Genomic DNA, 16,829 nt, shown 5'->3' on the forward strand with positions numbered 1-16,829 from the left:
CTAAGCTGTCATACTTAAACAGAATTGTATGTAAATGCAGTGGGAACATATTTTTAGTTTTGAACAGTGCTTGTTAAATTTGATGTTATACTACAAGCCAGTATTTTAAGTTTTCATTCTTACTGTTGCACTGCTTAAAAATTCACTTCAGGATAGCTTAAAAGAAATTAAAGCTTTATATTCCTACTTCCTAAGTTAGGTGGATTTGGTTTCTGTGCAAGACAGATGACCTATAAGCCGTACTTGAGCTTTAGTTTTGACAGCAGGTGTATCTTATCTGCAATTTGAAGACTATTTAAGCTGGTTGCTTAAAGTCACGGAACAAGATTAAGACTACCTTGTGCTTTCATGTTGTAATTTAAATGTTGGTGTTTTTTTTAAAGGAAAAATGTTCCCAGCAAGTTCAAGTCCTGAAATAGAGATTTTAGTGTTCACAAATGGAGTATCATTTACAACATTGCTGGCCACAAATTGAAGCATTCAGCCCCAGAGAGGATATTAATCGGTGACTTTGGCTGCAATTCTTAAAAAAGATTAAAAGATTATCTGTAAATAATACAGCACCATAGAGAGTAATATTGCTGTACATTGGTAATTGGGATGAAGGTTAGAAGCAGATACAAAATCTCCTGTGTCTGGCGCCAATCCCAGCCAGACAGGTTGGCCACTACTTACAAAAAAGGAGGAATTTGTAATGCTAATCTCTGGCATAAACTCAGTTGGAAGGCAAATTTTACTGGTTTTAAATACGTACATGCCATGGTTGTTATTTCAGAATATTGTCAAAGCTGCTAGTGCCATTTTGGATCCTCAAAACAAGGATCACTGGGAACAGATCCAGCGGACAGAAGGAGGCACTGCACATCTGATGAAACACTATGAGGAGTACGCAAACACCATTGCTCGAAACCTCAGGAAAACTTATCTCCGACCCTTCACTATCGTCACTGCAAATCTGAGTGAGTTATGAGGCAGGATTGTGTAACTGTATCAGTGTAAGGTTCAGAGAAATAGTCCATTAGAAACATTGGAGTGAATTTTAACACTCAAAAATTAGTCTGTTGGGTTGGCTTTGATAAAGCATATTTGAAACCTGACCTTAACCTGCCCATTTCCAGGTTTAATGTGACATGAAGTGGGCAGCCAACCGCTCACAAGAGGCAGGTTGGCAATATATAGAGTGAGGATAAAACCCCTTGGACTTAACCAGCTTTGCAGGGTCGGCATGGCTGGCTACATTTCCCATTCCCCACAGCTGAAGGGAAGTGATGACAGCCTCGTCTTTAGAGCACTACCTGTGGGCCAGGAAAAGCCGGACTGTAACACCCTTACCCATTAAAACATTGCCAGGGCCATGGTTTGGCTCAACCTGCTTTCTTGGGAGTTCTACCCATGTGACTGGATGCGTAGCATGTTAACATCTGCGTGCATTTGGGATTGAGGAATGTGAGGTATTTAGTCTAAAATTTTGGACCCAAACTATGTAACCCACATACATTAATATTCTTATCCTCATGATGGGTTGTTTATTTAAAATCACAATCATGCTTTGAGGCAGTCTGTTAGCATTCCAACCTATTGTGCTGGAATCTGCCATGTCTGATGCATTAGGAATGCATGTTTTTTGCCAGACTCTATTTCAGCAGTCTGGTTATGTGTATCCCACCACCTTCTCATTTGAGAGACATCTGAGTAAATAAAAAGTTAAGGCTTTTTGTATACATATCACATTTAAGTAATCATGGCTTAATGCATAGGCTGCTGCTTCTTATTGGTTTCATAATGGGACCTTCTCCAGGCTTAGCTGCATTCCTTGCACAGCCCATGCAGACATATCACCAAACCCTCACCACAGCCAGGTAAAGAATGGGAGGATCACTGATGCTTAACATCAGTAATTCTTCCCTCAGCCCTGTCCAGTGCATTGTGGTGCAGATAGTTACAGCTGCTGCTGGTGGATCGAGGACTCTGCCCTTAAATTATTGCACACAAAACTGCTACCAAGCAACCAAAACCTTGTCCAATATTTGCTCTTATTTCACAGGTATGAAGGAAACTATCAATTGACTGTAAGAAAAATGTTTATTTTAAAAATTCATAATATTTAAATAAACCGTAAGCAACTAATCCATGATAATGTAAGATCATTTTTTTCCCATGTATTTGAACTTTATGTTCATGTGTTCCTTATACCTCTAGTCATTGCAGTCGACCTTTTTGAGATAACAAACTTTGGAGGCACCAGCATGCCACAGTTTGAGAAGATCCGTGAAGAAATTCCCAAAGACCTTGAATCCAGTGTATTTTTTCCCAATGCTCTCTTCAAAGCTGGAGATAGCCAAGGTAAGTAATGCTTCCAGCTTATTCTTGCAGTTTTTATTTAAATCTTGGGGTGTTGAGTGTGTTCCAACAATAGACATAAGCCTTTGGACAAGCTACCGGACAATCAATGCCTGTTTAATAGCTCTTGATTTGAATGGTCTGGAAACTGAAGTGGTCTTTATGGAGAGAGAAAATAAATCAATTACGGTGCCCAATCCTGACAACTAACCAATGAAGCTGAAATTTGTACATTTGCTAAAGTAATTGGATGAGGTGCAGATCAAACTTAACCATGCTGCTTTTCCAGTTGAATTTCCTGATAATGCCCAAACAATAGATGTTTGTCGCCATGTACTCAGTGGGCCAAAGTGCCTGGTTCCATCATGAGTGTTCCCTCAGGTGGGCTGATGGCTGCACCTATAGAACATTGTGTAAGTGGATATACCACTTGAAGGAGATGAGGAGAAAGAATTGTAAAGTTCATCCAGAGCAGTATGCTTTTCTTTCCATCATGTGGCTATATTTGGATTATAGAATTTCATCACTGAAGGAAATGCTTTTGAATGTTTGAGAACTTTCCCTTTGTTCAGAATATAAATTTTAGTTGAATACTGGCTCCTAATATAGCAGATAAATTGTTCAGCTTTTCATTAGAACTGTTCATGGGAAAAATTGAAGCCTCTGAAGGCAAGCATTCGCTGGAAGTGTTACATCAGCTTCACAGCAGTTTTAATGTCTAATGACTTTGGTGATGTGGGACTTCTGCTATTAATGAAACAAAACATTTTTTTCATAATCCTTTGCTGAATATGTAGTTGCTTTCTTTCACAAGTGAGGCAGGTCATGCACAGTTTTATTTTTATTTCTTTGACGTGAGGTATTGCCACGGTCATCCAAGAGTCAGCTCATTCATATCTTGGCAAAAAAAAAATCACATTAAAGCAGCTTGCCTCACATAATATGAAGTAACTAACTGGTCTTTCAGTTCCTAAATCATATAGACCGGAGCGTTTGGAGACACGAGAGATTAGAGATGCTGGAGAACTGGAGCAACACACACAAAATGCTGGAGGAACTCAGCGGGTCAGACTGGTGTATCCTGATGAAGGATCTCGGCCCGAAACATCGACTGTTCATTTCCCTCCATAGATACTGCCTGACCTGCCGAGTTCCTCCAGCATTTTGTATGTGTTAGACCAGGACGTTTGCAGTTTTAGTTTCCTGTCTGTGATGAGTTAGCTGATCTTAGCCAGGTGTGCTGGTTACAGGTGGCTCAGCATGTCTGTCCCAGGGAGCAGAAAGTCACTTGTGCTTCTCACTCCTGGTCACCATCTCCGTTTGGCTCTGATTAATCCACAGTCAAACAGTTGCACGCATGGAACTGACCAGGTTGATATGTAGAAAAGGCCTCTTAGGTTCCGAAACAAGCAAGACCATCAAGAGCTGAAATAGTTGGGAGGAGGGGAAGAATTTGGGAGAGAAAGATGGTGAGAAGAAAAAATGTCATTATGTTGATGGATTCATTGTCAGAGATTGTCATTGAGATTCTATGATAGAGCAAATGTTGCAATCTGTATAGATGTTTTTAAAATTCCTTGACGCTTATAATTTATCTGAAAGTGTGGATTATTTGCTGTCTTACAATGACACTTTGTGTGAAACTCCAGGACAGGGTTATCACCCTACACACAATGGCAGTGGGAGGCCAGAGGATGCTTTGGCAAAGCAGAAGAGAAGTGCCGATGGATCCCACCAGTATGCAGTTGGTGTAGTGATCATATATCGATCACTGGGACAGCTTTTGCCCGAACGATTTGATCCTGATCGAAGAAGTATGAGGTATGCTATTCATTGCATAGTGAAATTTATGGAATAGTAGCGAATTTTATGCTTGCATTTTCTAAAATAAATTGGAAAGCCTAATCCTTCCATCATGTTCCAATCTGAGCAGTCAAAGCTGAAGTGCTGAATTTTCAGATTTTCAAATAACCATCTCAACTTTGGGGAATAAAATAGCAGCTTTCAGGAATTCCTGATTACTTGGTGAGTTGCACTAAACTGAAAATCAGATAATATGGGCTTTGAAGTTTCATTGTTTTGGGAAAATTATAGTTACATTAGGTATATCTTATGTGTATATTCACCATTGGCAAATTGTGTAACTACTGAGCAGGAGATGGTGTTTGCGTTCCAGAAGATTTTCATGACTTTTGACTAAAAGTTTATTGGTAAATTATTTCACAGCTGCCTTCTGCTAGGAGCAGACTTGCTGTTAGCCTTGATTTTTCTTTAAAAAGTTGTGATGCAAGTTTGAGGGTAATTACATGGTGTTTTCACTTTGAGATACTTTTATAGGTTATTGGAGGAAATTGAAACCTCTGGTGTTCTTGCATACTTTGTCTTACTTTGCCAGAAATATCTGAATAGCTTCAGCATGTTGTTATTAATGTGTTGTTTGTCTTCAGAGTTCCCAACCGACCAGTCATAAATACACCCATCATAAGTGCTACAGTTTACACTGAGGACCAGAATTTGCCTCAACAGTTGGAGACCCCGATAACTCTGAAATATCGTTTGCTCGAGACGGAGGAAAGGACCAAGCCCCTCTGTGTATTTTGGAATCATACTCTAGCGTAAGTGAGACAGAAAAACCTTTGGTTTCTATCTTATCTATGTGTATGTTGAGACGTAAAAAAATTCAAAATTCCTTGTTGAAAGCCAAGGGTGTATTATCCATCTTAGTCTGTTTTTAAGTACCAGGTTTGGCCATGCAGTGAACTTAAAACAAATCTCTGTAACCATCCGACCAATTATCATCTATAATATAAAGGCAATTGCATAATCCTATTGTATTTAGAGAACCATTTAAAACTTCTCACTTCACATGTGTTTCACTGTAATACTGCTTGTTTTGAAACAAAATTAAAGCTTTCCTTTACATTCAGTTTGACATCCATAAGTAGGGGCCCTAAAAAACATGCTGGACCACTGACAAGCCTCCACCACAGTTTACGCACTCAGTTTGCCAAATCCAGTGCTAATGAGCAACAGCACCCCCGTGCTTCGAGCATCATCTCGATCTACAGGATCTAGTTCAAAAGTAATGTGAACACTCTAAAAGGAAAAAATGGAAGAAATTATATCCATTGGTTGGACATGCTAGTTATTGAAATAACTGCAAATATTGAAAACATTATATAGCTGATGGTTCTCTGTTCTTTTATAATCCCTTCATTTGTTTCCTTTAATAGGATTGGAGGCACAGGAGGGTGGTCTTCCAAAGGGTGTGAACTTGTCTTGCGGAATGAATCCCATATCAACTGCCAGTGCAATCACATGACGAGTTTTGCCGTGCTCATGGACATTTCCAGGCGGGAGGTAAGACAGATCACATGACTACACCCAAAATGCTTCCATTGTGCTCGAGGCAGTACAGCACACATTTTCCAGTTTATTAAATGCATTTTCCACATATTCAACTCAGGCAGAGACATGCTTCCTTTTTTTGTCTCAATTTCCAATTTTAAAAACAGTTTGCAGTACCTGAACAAGCTTAAAGATATAGCCTGCAGCAACCTTGTCTTTTTAAACTAATATTTTAATACAGTTTTATTGATATTCATGCCTCAACAAAGCTCCAGCATTTAGTAGAAATTGAGAAAGTGTGATTATGTAAATAAGTCTCCAACTGGTCTTAACTGCTCAAAATGGGAGTAATTTAGTAGATTCACCAGGGTTGTAGATCTTACTATTATTTTGTGCTCTTTAGTTCATTTCAGTTTCAATCCAGCAGCCCTTCGCCTTGAAGCAAAAGGAATGCCTGTGAGACAGAATTCATAAATGACAAAAGAAGACTAATGAGGATCCATTGTTCCCACGTTTACAATTTGGGGTGGGTGGGGGTGGAATGTTATGGCAGCATAGCAACAACTAGGTTACTGAGCTGCACCTATACTTGGGAATGCTATTAGCACTTGCTTTTGGGAGTTTCTGTACACTGCTCTCCATTTATGGATTGATCCATATAGCCATGGTACTCTGTTTCCTAAACTTCCTTTAACTTCTCAGCTGTTTTTTGTTCCTAGTGCAGAAAGGATTTAAGGATATGTTGTCTCAATCTCTCTACAATAAATGACTCCACCAATCATATCATGAGGCAAAAAAGAAAGCAGAAGTCAAAACGTAGTAGCTTTAAAATCATGCTGCAGTCAGATTCACATTGCAACCAGCAGTGGTCATGGTGCCATAGTAATGTGAGGAGGAGTCAATTACGATCCTTTCTTGAAGTGGAAGATGTGACTGACTACCCCTTTAATAGTGTTTTGTTGACCATAAAGCCTTTGAGGCATCCCAATATTGTAAAAGACACTATAAAAACAGAATTCTTTTTTTCACTAGAATGGAGCCTTTTGGAGGTATTGAAAAGGAAATAGTTTTACATTTTGATTAATAGCAATTCTTTTAAAGCTGCTTCTGGAAGTGGAGAAGATTTGTTTCAGTAAGCCGGTGCTGGAAAGAAGTCACTGTGACAGTATAAGTGCACACATGTTTTGTTGGGAAGGGCACTCATTGGGTACCAATAGTACCCTATTGATTGCAACTAATCCAGAATATCAAGGCACTAAAATACTGGATGATCTGGTTCAAAATGTCAGTTTATGTATTAGATTCAAGCTGGGAGAGAAGCAGATTGATGACACAGAAATCCACCCTCTGCTCCAGGAATCAATATACTAAGGACAAAATGTATTTTGGCAAGAATAATACTTCAGCAAAATAAAGTTAACAACAAAATTAATTTCAAGGATCATTTATAATGCAAGCCAAATTGCAGATATATATACTCATCTTTGTTGCTGCTGTACATTTATCTCATTTAACTTTAAAAAACTTCAAGTATAAGATTAATTTCCACAAAAATATCCTAGGTTGGCTTTATGTTTTTTCTTAAAACTTATTGTCATATTGTCAATTCTTTACCAGCATGGTGAGGTGCTCCCTTTGAAGATCGTCACATATACCACTGTCTCGGTCTCCTTGTTTGCTTTGTTTGTGACTTTCCTGTTCCTCATCCTGGTCAGAACTCTACGTTCAAATCTCCATAATATCCACAAAAACCTGGTGGCTGCTCTCTTCTTCTCAGAACTCGTCTTCCTTATTGGAATTAACCAGACAGAAAATCCTGTAAGTGCTTATTTCAGTTTATTAAGGTTTTGTATCTCAGCATTGTTAAATCATTCTGGCTAAATGTGAAATACTACAGAAATGCAAGTATTGTCTTGGTCAATGCACACATCAGATCCATTTTACCTATTGTTTTTATGGATCTACCTATCTTTCTCTGGGGACAGGTTTCAGATTCAATCAAGGCTGAAGAGATAAAAGTTTCTTCTGTCTTCTAGCACTAGAGGTCCAACGTTAAGTGAGAAAGAGGAGTGTCAATCCATTTGCTGATCACAGAAGAAAATAAGTTTGCCTTGTCCTATGATTAAAGTAAAATCTGTAGTGGAAAGATAACGATTTATACTACTATGATCACAGTGTCACATTTGTGATTCAAATTGCTGCCATAAAATGGAATTGATTCTGGTTCTGTCATTTTAATTAAATATTTTGAGTTTCTTCACTAACTGTTCAGACTGTCACCTGATTGATAATAGTAGCACAATTTGTATTTTATGGCGTTATAATTCAAATCCCACTAATTATCTTAAGTGTTTGAAATACGAAAATTTTTTTCGAAGTGTACAACTGTGAAACCTTAACGCGGTAGTAGGTAGCAACATTGATGCTTAAAGGAGTTGTTTTGTGTGGAATCTGACCAACACAAACTGCAAAGCAGCAAGGGCTTCTTGTATCATAAATAGTCTTTTTTTCCCTTTTCCTATTACTCAGTGTGTTATTTTGTAGTTATTCTTTGGTTTTGTCTATTATTCTTCATGTAATATTCTTACTTCATTATTGTATGGGAAGAAATTTGCGAGAAGTCTCACTCATTTGCTAATGAAATTGAAAAATCCTGTTACCTGCCTGGTTGGCATATTTTTTCAAAATTATATTTCACTGTACGTAAATGTCATGCAATATGAATATTTCAATGCTTAAAAATGTATACAAAATTCATATTTGCTCCCCAGCTCAAATTTTCATCAGTCCCGATAAACATCAATGCATAGACTTCCATAAGCCAGACTTCAGACAGATTTTCCTAAGGCAGCTGCACATTTTCACCCAAATGTCCAATGATCATTTCATTTTAAAGTTGAGAAATGAAGTCCATCCACTTGACACTGGTGGTAATTCCAGCAAAACCCCAACAGCAGCCTCTAGTGGTATTGCAGGCAAAATGTATGTCATAAAAATTAGGATGAGGAGAAGGAACAGATTTGAGAACTTTGACTGGGAAGTTGACTACTGTTCTGTGTTGGCCAGGTGATTGGCTGAGTGTCCTTTGTCTAACGATGTAATTCACCTTTAAGGCTGAAAGAAAGGAAAGAATTACTAATTCCCACAATAGTAATCTCATGGATTGAATCTGCACTGCTGGATGATGGCTGGGGCCTTTGCTAAATATGCATTTGGCTGATTATTGGGTCCCAGCCGGGAGTATGCAGGGAGCAGGGGAAAAATCTGGTGAAGTTGGGAATCCATTCCTAATTTTTCAAAATCTGGAGGCTCAAAATTTCTGCAGGTTGATTCCTTGGGTGATAAGGACACTAATTAAATATCCCAATACTAATTGCCAATAAACACTGTCAAAGCAAAGCCCTCGAAAAATTACATGAAGCAGCTGATGAAGTTACACTTAGAGGATTCAGACAAGCAGTTAACATGTAGTTCTTTAAATTGGTGTATAAGCTAATTATAGAGTTACTATATCTCAGTTGATTGTTGGAAGATTAAGCTGTGCAAATAAAAGCAATTGCAGGTATTTGGCTTTGATTCAATTCTTCATTACTTTATCAAAAATTACAAACTTCAGGGAAATTTCTAGTAAATTATCAAATGAGGTAAATTATTGATAGTTTTTGGCTTAGAATTTATTTCCATCAGTGAGCTGCCAGTGCCTACTGCTGACTGACCCACAGAGCCCTCGTTTACTTTTATCAGATATTCCAATGGCAGTTTCCTTGATGAATCGATCTTTACCTCATCAGTGAGTCCCTGCACTGCAGCACAGACCTCCAGGTGTAAATCCAAGCCCCATCCACAAGAGAGGTGAACAAGGCTTTGATGGCATAACATCTAGCTTAGCCAGCTGTAAAAACCCCACACTTTTTGAATGTTCTTGGTTTATAAAGACATTCAAAAACTACTGAAAAGTTCATCAACGTTTTAAAAATTAAAACAAAAATATTAGAGACCCCTTAACACTTAAAAAAAAGTTTAACTGGTCAATTCATTAACTTTTGTTTAGCTATGATCTCTACCACCAAGAAGGACAAGGGCAGCAGGTACTTGGAAGCACCACCACCTGTGGGTTCCTCCAATTCACACACCATCCTGACTTCCAAATATTTCATTGTTCCTTCATTTTCATTGGGAGTAAATCCTCAAACACCCAACAGTATCATCAGATGGACTGTAACGGATAATCAACCCCTATCTAAGGGTGATTAAGGATGGCCAAGGCTCATGTTGTCAAAAAATGAATAACTAAAAAAAAGTCCCTTGTAGCCGTTCCTTTCCCTTGAAATCAATGCAGACTATGGTCCTACACCTGGTTCAGTCTGGCACAGGTAACAATGGCAAATTCCCCAGCATAATGCAGGATCCAATAGGAACTTGATGGCAGAGCTAGTTTGTAATATCGGCAACTGGCATCTGTTAGGGAGCTGGGGCTTCTGTGTTTGGATTTTTAGAAATAGTGGACCCTTAAGAGGAGTAATGTGGATAGTACTTCACAAAATCATTGCCTCATACTTGGGAGAATGCAGCTCAGGATCTTTATTGTTAACTTTGTCATTAAAATATCTACAACACCTCAATTTATCTTTAGAAAATATTCATGAATTTTTTAGATTTTGAAAATACAATAATTACAAGTTGGGATTAATTTAAACTTTAGGCTTAAATGAATGGTAATGTTTTCAGATTTGCAATAAACAGCTGTTTCTTTCTTAACACCAGCAGTGTCAGAACAAGGCCTGCCTGAAGAAGAAGGGTGACTGTGAGAGTTGACACTGAACAGAATACTCTGATAAATGCTGCAACAAGTCATGCCTTAGCTACATTTCCTTATTATGGAAGGGGCTGCTAAAGGCATGCAGTACCATTTTTTAAGCTTAATTCATAAGAGGGCTGAATGCCTCTCAAATTATTTTTTCATTTTTGTCTTTATCCCTGGAATTGCCAGTTGAGGTCTTCATCTAAAATCTTATCAGGAGATTCCTGCTTCACTCTGATCGTGAGTTGGCAGTCTCAAGTATTCAGCCAGAAGAGTATCTGACTAGACCAAGCACTCAATTCAAGACAATCAATCAAAGGAGTATTCTAAGATCATTCTGTATTCACTGACTCTGTTCCCTTGCAGTTTGTCTGCAGTGTGATAGCCCTGTTGCTGCATTATTTCTATCTCTGCACCTTTGCCTGGACGTTTGTGGAGGGTCTCCATATTTACCGTATGCTGACTGATATGAGGAATGTAAATCATGGGCACATGCGATTTTACTACACTATTGGATGGGGAATTCCTGCTATTATAACAGGTAACCCAATTCCTGGTTATTTTGCTGCAAAAAAATAGAGTGAGCTGACCACTGTGTGGCTTAGATGTTCAAAGTATTTCTAACAGATTGATCTTTCAGGCATAATGATAGATTTTACCTTGTTGGAATTGTGTAATGTAGGCAATAGGATATTGACTGCCATGGAATTAAAAATCGAAAGCAATATTAAACAGCTTGTTAATTTGTTAATTCACACTTTCGGACAAAGTCACAACCTGCTCCTTTGTGTTCACAAGGAGTATGAGAAGTAGGGTTTATGTTCAGGTGGATTCTGACAACCGGTACTCACTCTGGAGAATTAATCCTGCCTGGCTGATGCTTAACTGTTGGGTGTTCACTGCATTTGGTATCTTGAAGTCAGATTTCAACCTTCTACAGTATCTTACTTTTTGAGTGGATGTGATGTCTTCATGCTTTGAGTTTCTTTCACATCTAAAGGAATTAAATACACTAAATAATATTGTTTTATTATATTTTAAGGTCTGGCTATGGGCTTAGATCCACAAGGTTATGGAAACCCTGACTTCTGCTGGCTGTCTATGGATGACACTCTGATTTGGAGTTTTGCCGGCCCTATATGCGTTGTAGTCATTGTAAGTCTTTATTGACTCTTTATTGATGTCTTTATTGATATTCCACCCCAATCTTCACATGCCATTCCAAAGTCCTTGAGTGTGTTGTCATCTCCCAAATGCGTGGCCCTCTTTCCCAGAGCTCCTTGATAGAATCGCAGCACAGATACGGACCCTATCAGCTCACTGTGTCCATTGCCAACCATGAAGGCTATCTACGCTAATCCCATTTGCCTGCATTAGGCCTGTATCCCTCTTCAACTTTTGTATCGAAATATCTGTCCAAATGCCTCTTAAATGTTGTCTCCAGCACATCCTCTAGCGGCTCCTTCCAGATAACCACCACACTGTGCAAAAAAAACTTACCCTCCATATCTCCTTATAAATTTCTTCCCTCTCACTTGAAAATCAATGCCCTCTAGTTCTAGGCTCTAGGTTAATGATTGTGACAAAGATAATCCACCTCTCTACATCAGCCTGTCTGGTTAACCACGCTATCCTACTCTGACACCTCTTCAGCATTGAATATGAGTGGGACAGCAGGTAAATGGTTCCATTCTTACCTGTCTGGTAAAGCCAGAGAATCACCTGCATTGGCTTTTCTTCATGTACCCACACCAGGTGTTTCTCAAGTGTTATCTATCCTTGAGTCACTCCTGTCTCTCATCTACACACTATCCTTCAGCAACATTTAAAAACACATCAGATGCTACACATATGCTATCAATACCCTGTTGTATTTCATCATTACCTGTCTTTAATATCTATAGTTTGTGAAATATCGGACTGATGCTCTGATCTCCAGTACTGGATAAGCAGAACCTTAAGTTGTCGAGGTCCTAAGTTCTGAAATTCTTTTCCTCCCTTGTGTTGTGAATTCCCTCTCTCTCACCATCACTATTTCTTCACTTCTTTGAAATGCTCCCTTTTTTGACATATGCCCTGAAATTTTGCCTGAAGTGGCCTGGGAGGTCTCGCTATGTTAAAGATTCCAAACAAATTCAAACTGTTTTCATTTATAGCTGTCGTTGTGGAACTATGGTGTTCATAGCATTAATAATTTTAACAAAGTATTGCTGTAAACTTTGAGCACAATATCCTCAATCTGGCTTTTTGTTGCGATCTTGAATTCCACATCCCTCCCACCTCATGCTCACTTTCCTGGATTTAGTTCTGGCTTAGCATTCTACATAACTGTGTTTTTCTCTTTGAGTGGAATCTAATGTATTTTAAATTTCTACTACCTCAGATAAATATCATTATCTTCATACTTGCTGCTAAAGCATCCTGTGGACCAAGGCAAAGGTCCTTTGAGAAGACCGGAATCATGTGAGTTATATTCTAAAATTATAATAACTTTATTTTTATGGTAAATATCACTACAAACTATTTTCAGAAGTGAAAATATCAAGAAGGCATTTGCCTGGAAGAGCCACCCCAAAACAGCAATATTAGTGGAAGGTGGAGAACTGAAAACTGTCTAGAATTAAGCACAAGCTGCCATAGGATAAATGTCACAGTGAGAAAAGATAGTGCCTGAGATATATGGATATTCACATTGTTGTTATAGGGAGTTATAAAGAGATACTGGTGGAACAAGGGAGAAGTACATCAAAAAGTGCCTCCCTAATTTGGAAGCAAAATTTGATATTGATACCGAGGCCACTTTGCAGTGAAAGAGGTCTATGTTGGAAAACAAATGATTTGTATTTTGGTTTTGCCTTTGAATGTCAGTATTCAAGTTTAAAGCATTAATTTGCTTTGTTCCAATAAGCAACTGTGACTGGCAGAGGCAAAATGACACAGAAGTGCTTCAGAAGTAAGGAAGAGAAGAAACTTCTGTGTTATCAATCAGGCTTAGATCTGAACCCAGATCCCATCAATAAATGGACATTATCCTGATGCACTGCCAAGCACAGAGTCTCTCTAATTAATAAACTGGAAATGGGAGAGGAAGGAAGGCGGGTTTCTTCCTGTTGTTAAGTTAATCAAAATAAGTTGACATGAATACAAAATAAGTGAACAGTGGAGAACTTCCTACAAAAGATGAAAGGCAGTAAGTAACAGACCCAGGAATTCTTGAGGTCACTGTCAGTTGGTTAACTTTGGTTGAATTTACGTTCTGTGGAAGAGAGAATCTTTCACTGCTTTGTTCTTCGATCATGTCAGACCTACCTCTGGTCTTACAAAATCATTGCTTATCACAGATGCCAAATTGGTGTGTAACTGGTTTTATAATGCTGGACACAGCAGCTTTCTGCAAAGGATAGTTGAGGAACTGTGTCCAGAAAAGGCAATGGCAAGTAGGCAAATACAGTTTAAGAATTAGAGCATGAATCTGACAATATGACCTAAGAATCAGCAGGATCCTCAGGGCTATGTGTGAGGTGATTGATGAGCCTTTCAAGGGCCCGTTACTTGGGTTAGCATTGTTACTTTTCAGGTTCAGCATTAATGGAAAACAAGCAAAGGCATCACTGAGAGTGAAAATTGAAAGCACTGAGAAAAGTGATTTCATCAGAAGGGAAGTTATGTGTCATAGGATTTGATTTAGAGGTTTCGTAAATAAAGGTCATAAATTTTCAGAAGAACAATAGAAACCTTTTAAAGAGTGAAAACTTAGCACTGCAGATGGCACAGCTGTCAAAAGGAAATGGATAATTCAGCTGCAGCTGTTAGGGGAAATCATTCAATGAGAAGGATCCTTAGAATGTCATTTTACTGTGTTCTAATAATAGTGGTCAAGCAACATAGTTAAAACAAAACAAGACCAGGTTAATGAGTTTCCAGCATTTCCCTTGCTATGCGTAATTGTTCAATCTGACACGAGTGTTTTCTCTTAGATCTGGTCTGAGGACAGCCTTCCTTCTGCTACTTCTCATCAGTGCTACTTGGTTGCTGGGGCTGATGGCAGTGAATAATGACACTATGACCTTCCATTATTTATTTGCTATTTTCAGCTGTTTACAGGTAAGATTAAACCTGCTGCTGTGACAGGACGTCACTTCATTGGAGGGTAGAAATACTGCATGTGTTAGTTTCTTTCACGTAATTTATAACAAAGTAGACTACTTGCAAGAAAAATTTGGTATTCTGTCAAAATGGTCCAGTGTGTTTGTATGTGCGCAAGCTGCTGTATTTCAACAGTCAGTAAACAGTCTTTGATAGTAAAGATACCTCCTGCACCCACTAGAAACGAATAGCTAGGCCTCCTTTCAGTGGCTGAACTACAAGAATCTTGTTCAGCTCACCTCATTGTGACTATCCTGAATTTCCTTGGCTGAGGTGAATTTAAGCCCTTTTCATTCATCTCTCTCGGTCACATTAGTCATCACATAAAAGACCATTTACATTGGTATGCATTGTTCAAAACAAAACGTTTTAAGAAATATTTGCTTAAAAGGCAAATGTGATGCAGTATTGTAGTAAATAATATTAACCAAAAAGTGGCTTGATAATCAGAACTGGACAAATTCATGTTTTTGTAGATTGAATCCAGATTGTACATTATTGTGGGTTTACATGTTATTAACTTTAAAACCTTCTGTTCAAGTGCATTGCAAATATTTCTTTTAATCTAGGTTCAAATTTGATACTTGATAAGGAACTAGTCATTGTCATCATTCACATGAGTACAAAGGTTATGTTGAGATGTTAATGTGAATTTGTATGTGATATCAGCTTAGTCTCATTGTGCTTTGATACGCAGGCAATAATTTGACCACTTGCATTGCACAAGAACAATAGAGAACTTGTTTAAATGTTCTGTTATGTGTGCAGTTCTTCATTTACGTTAGGCAAACCTAATGACAGTTTTTAAATTTAATAAGCACAGAATGAAAAATAGCTATCATTTTTTGAGCTGCTAACATTTGTTATCGTGTTGAACAGTTTAATTAATATCTTGATGTGCTTTTTAAAGCTGAAATTCTTCTGTCATGTAACATTGAAAGAGTTAGAAACAATTACTTGAAAAAGTGGAATCACTGCACCATAGGACACAGATACAGCAATATATATGCACAAGCATTACTTTATTAATTTCTTAATTAAATTTTATCATTTCACAAACTATACTTTCACAGTGAAATATTTAAAATAATGGTCATCTTACTGTGGGTTACTTTAAAACAAAGTCTCCAGGAGTCAATTAAAAGGGCATCTTGCACTTGAGTATATGAGATGCCCCTTAATAAGACAACCAGCAGATCTTCAAGCAGACATCAAAATTTTCTTGACTGACTACATTCTTCATGCTCAAGCCCACAGAGTGAGTGCTGGTGAATACTGGGCCATAACGGGAAACACAATCCTTTATGGCCAGTGAGGAGCAGATGGTGGGTGGCAGGTGAATGGATAAAACTGAGATCAGGAACCCTAACAGCAGCAAAAGGCCAGTTAAGTAGTTCCTATGGTAAAAATACTGAGATTACTGACTGGGATCCTGCTGCTATGTAGGTCTGCATACACTACGTAGATGGATTTAATTGGGAATGATTCGACAAAATCTTTTTTTTTGGTCATTGAAATATAATTGCTCTGTGATTTTAGGGGCTATTCATTTTCTTCTGCCACTGTATCTTCAACAAAGAAGTTCGAAAAGCTCTAAAGGACATATTTACTGGAAAGAAACAACATCCAGATGACACAGTACTGACCAGAACTACAATTTTATCAGTAAGTTCTCAGAAAAGGAATGTTGTTTGAGGCCTTCCAAACTGTCTAGATATGTAAATCTTCACTGTGCAGACATTCTTCAACATGACCAATGGAATTACGTAACTTGTTATCCTAGGAATACTAACAATAGCATTAATGTGCTTTGCATATATGAAATAAAAACTCTTTAGATATTGTTAATTCATATTTTGTGAAAATTGTTATAATGTCTGAAAGCATCATTGTCTGGCCTATCCATTCAGAACCCTAAAGTTAAATAATAGTTGTATTTAATTGAGCTCATTTAGATCATCAAGCTGACAGATGAAAAGAGGTTAATTATTCCATAGTAAGATTGTAAAATCATTACAGTTTGTTTAAGTCTGTCACACAGGAGCATCTGTGGTCCTCGTTCTAGATTTGCAGAACCAAAAGATGAAATAAGCTGTTCAGCCCATCTCAACTCAGTCAGAAGATATTACTGATCCATTACTCTCCTCTTCACACACACTCATTCCACAACATCTTATCAAATGAATTTATGGCT

The 16,829-nt window shown here is 38.0% G+C and overlaps 1 protein-coding gene across 4 annotated transcripts in view; it reads left to right on the top strand.

Moving 5' to 3' along the window:
• The window catches only part of celsr1a (cadherin EGF LAG seven-pass G-type receptor 1a), a 281,143-nt gene that overhangs the window by 243,978 nt on the left and 20,336 nt on the right, over positions 1-16,829 (top strand). For all 4 annotated transcript variants that reach the window (XM_052033623.1, XM_052033625.1, XM_052033626.1 and 1 more), the window contains exons 20-30: positions 776-959; positions 2,200-2,343; positions 3,990-4,161; positions 4,788-4,955; positions 5,574-5,700; positions 7,306-7,506; positions 10,856-11,030; positions 11,532-11,644; positions 12,873-12,952; positions 14,467-14,593; positions 16,175-16,300. In XM_052033623.1, the coding sequence (XP_051889583.1) occupies positions 776-959; positions 2,200-2,343; positions 3,990-4,161; positions 4,788-4,955; positions 5,574-5,700; positions 7,306-7,506; positions 10,856-11,030; positions 11,532-11,644; positions 12,873-12,952; positions 14,467-14,593; positions 16,175-16,300 (1,617 nt within the window). The remainder of the gene's footprint in view (positions 1-775; positions 960-2,199; positions 2,344-3,989; positions 4,162-4,787; positions 4,956-5,573; positions 5,701-7,305; positions 7,507-10,855; positions 11,031-11,531; positions 11,645-12,872; positions 12,953-14,466; positions 14,594-16,174; positions 16,301-16,829) is intronic.

The sequence above is a fragment of the Pristis pectinata genome, chromosome 19 (genome assembly GCF_009764475.1).
Source record: "Pristis pectinata isolate sPriPec2 chromosome 19, sPriPec2.1.pri, whole genome shotgun sequence".
In the NCBI taxonomy this organism is placed as follows: Eukaryota; Metazoa; Chordata; class Chondrichthyes; order Rhinopristiformes; family Pristidae; genus Pristis; species Pristis pectinata.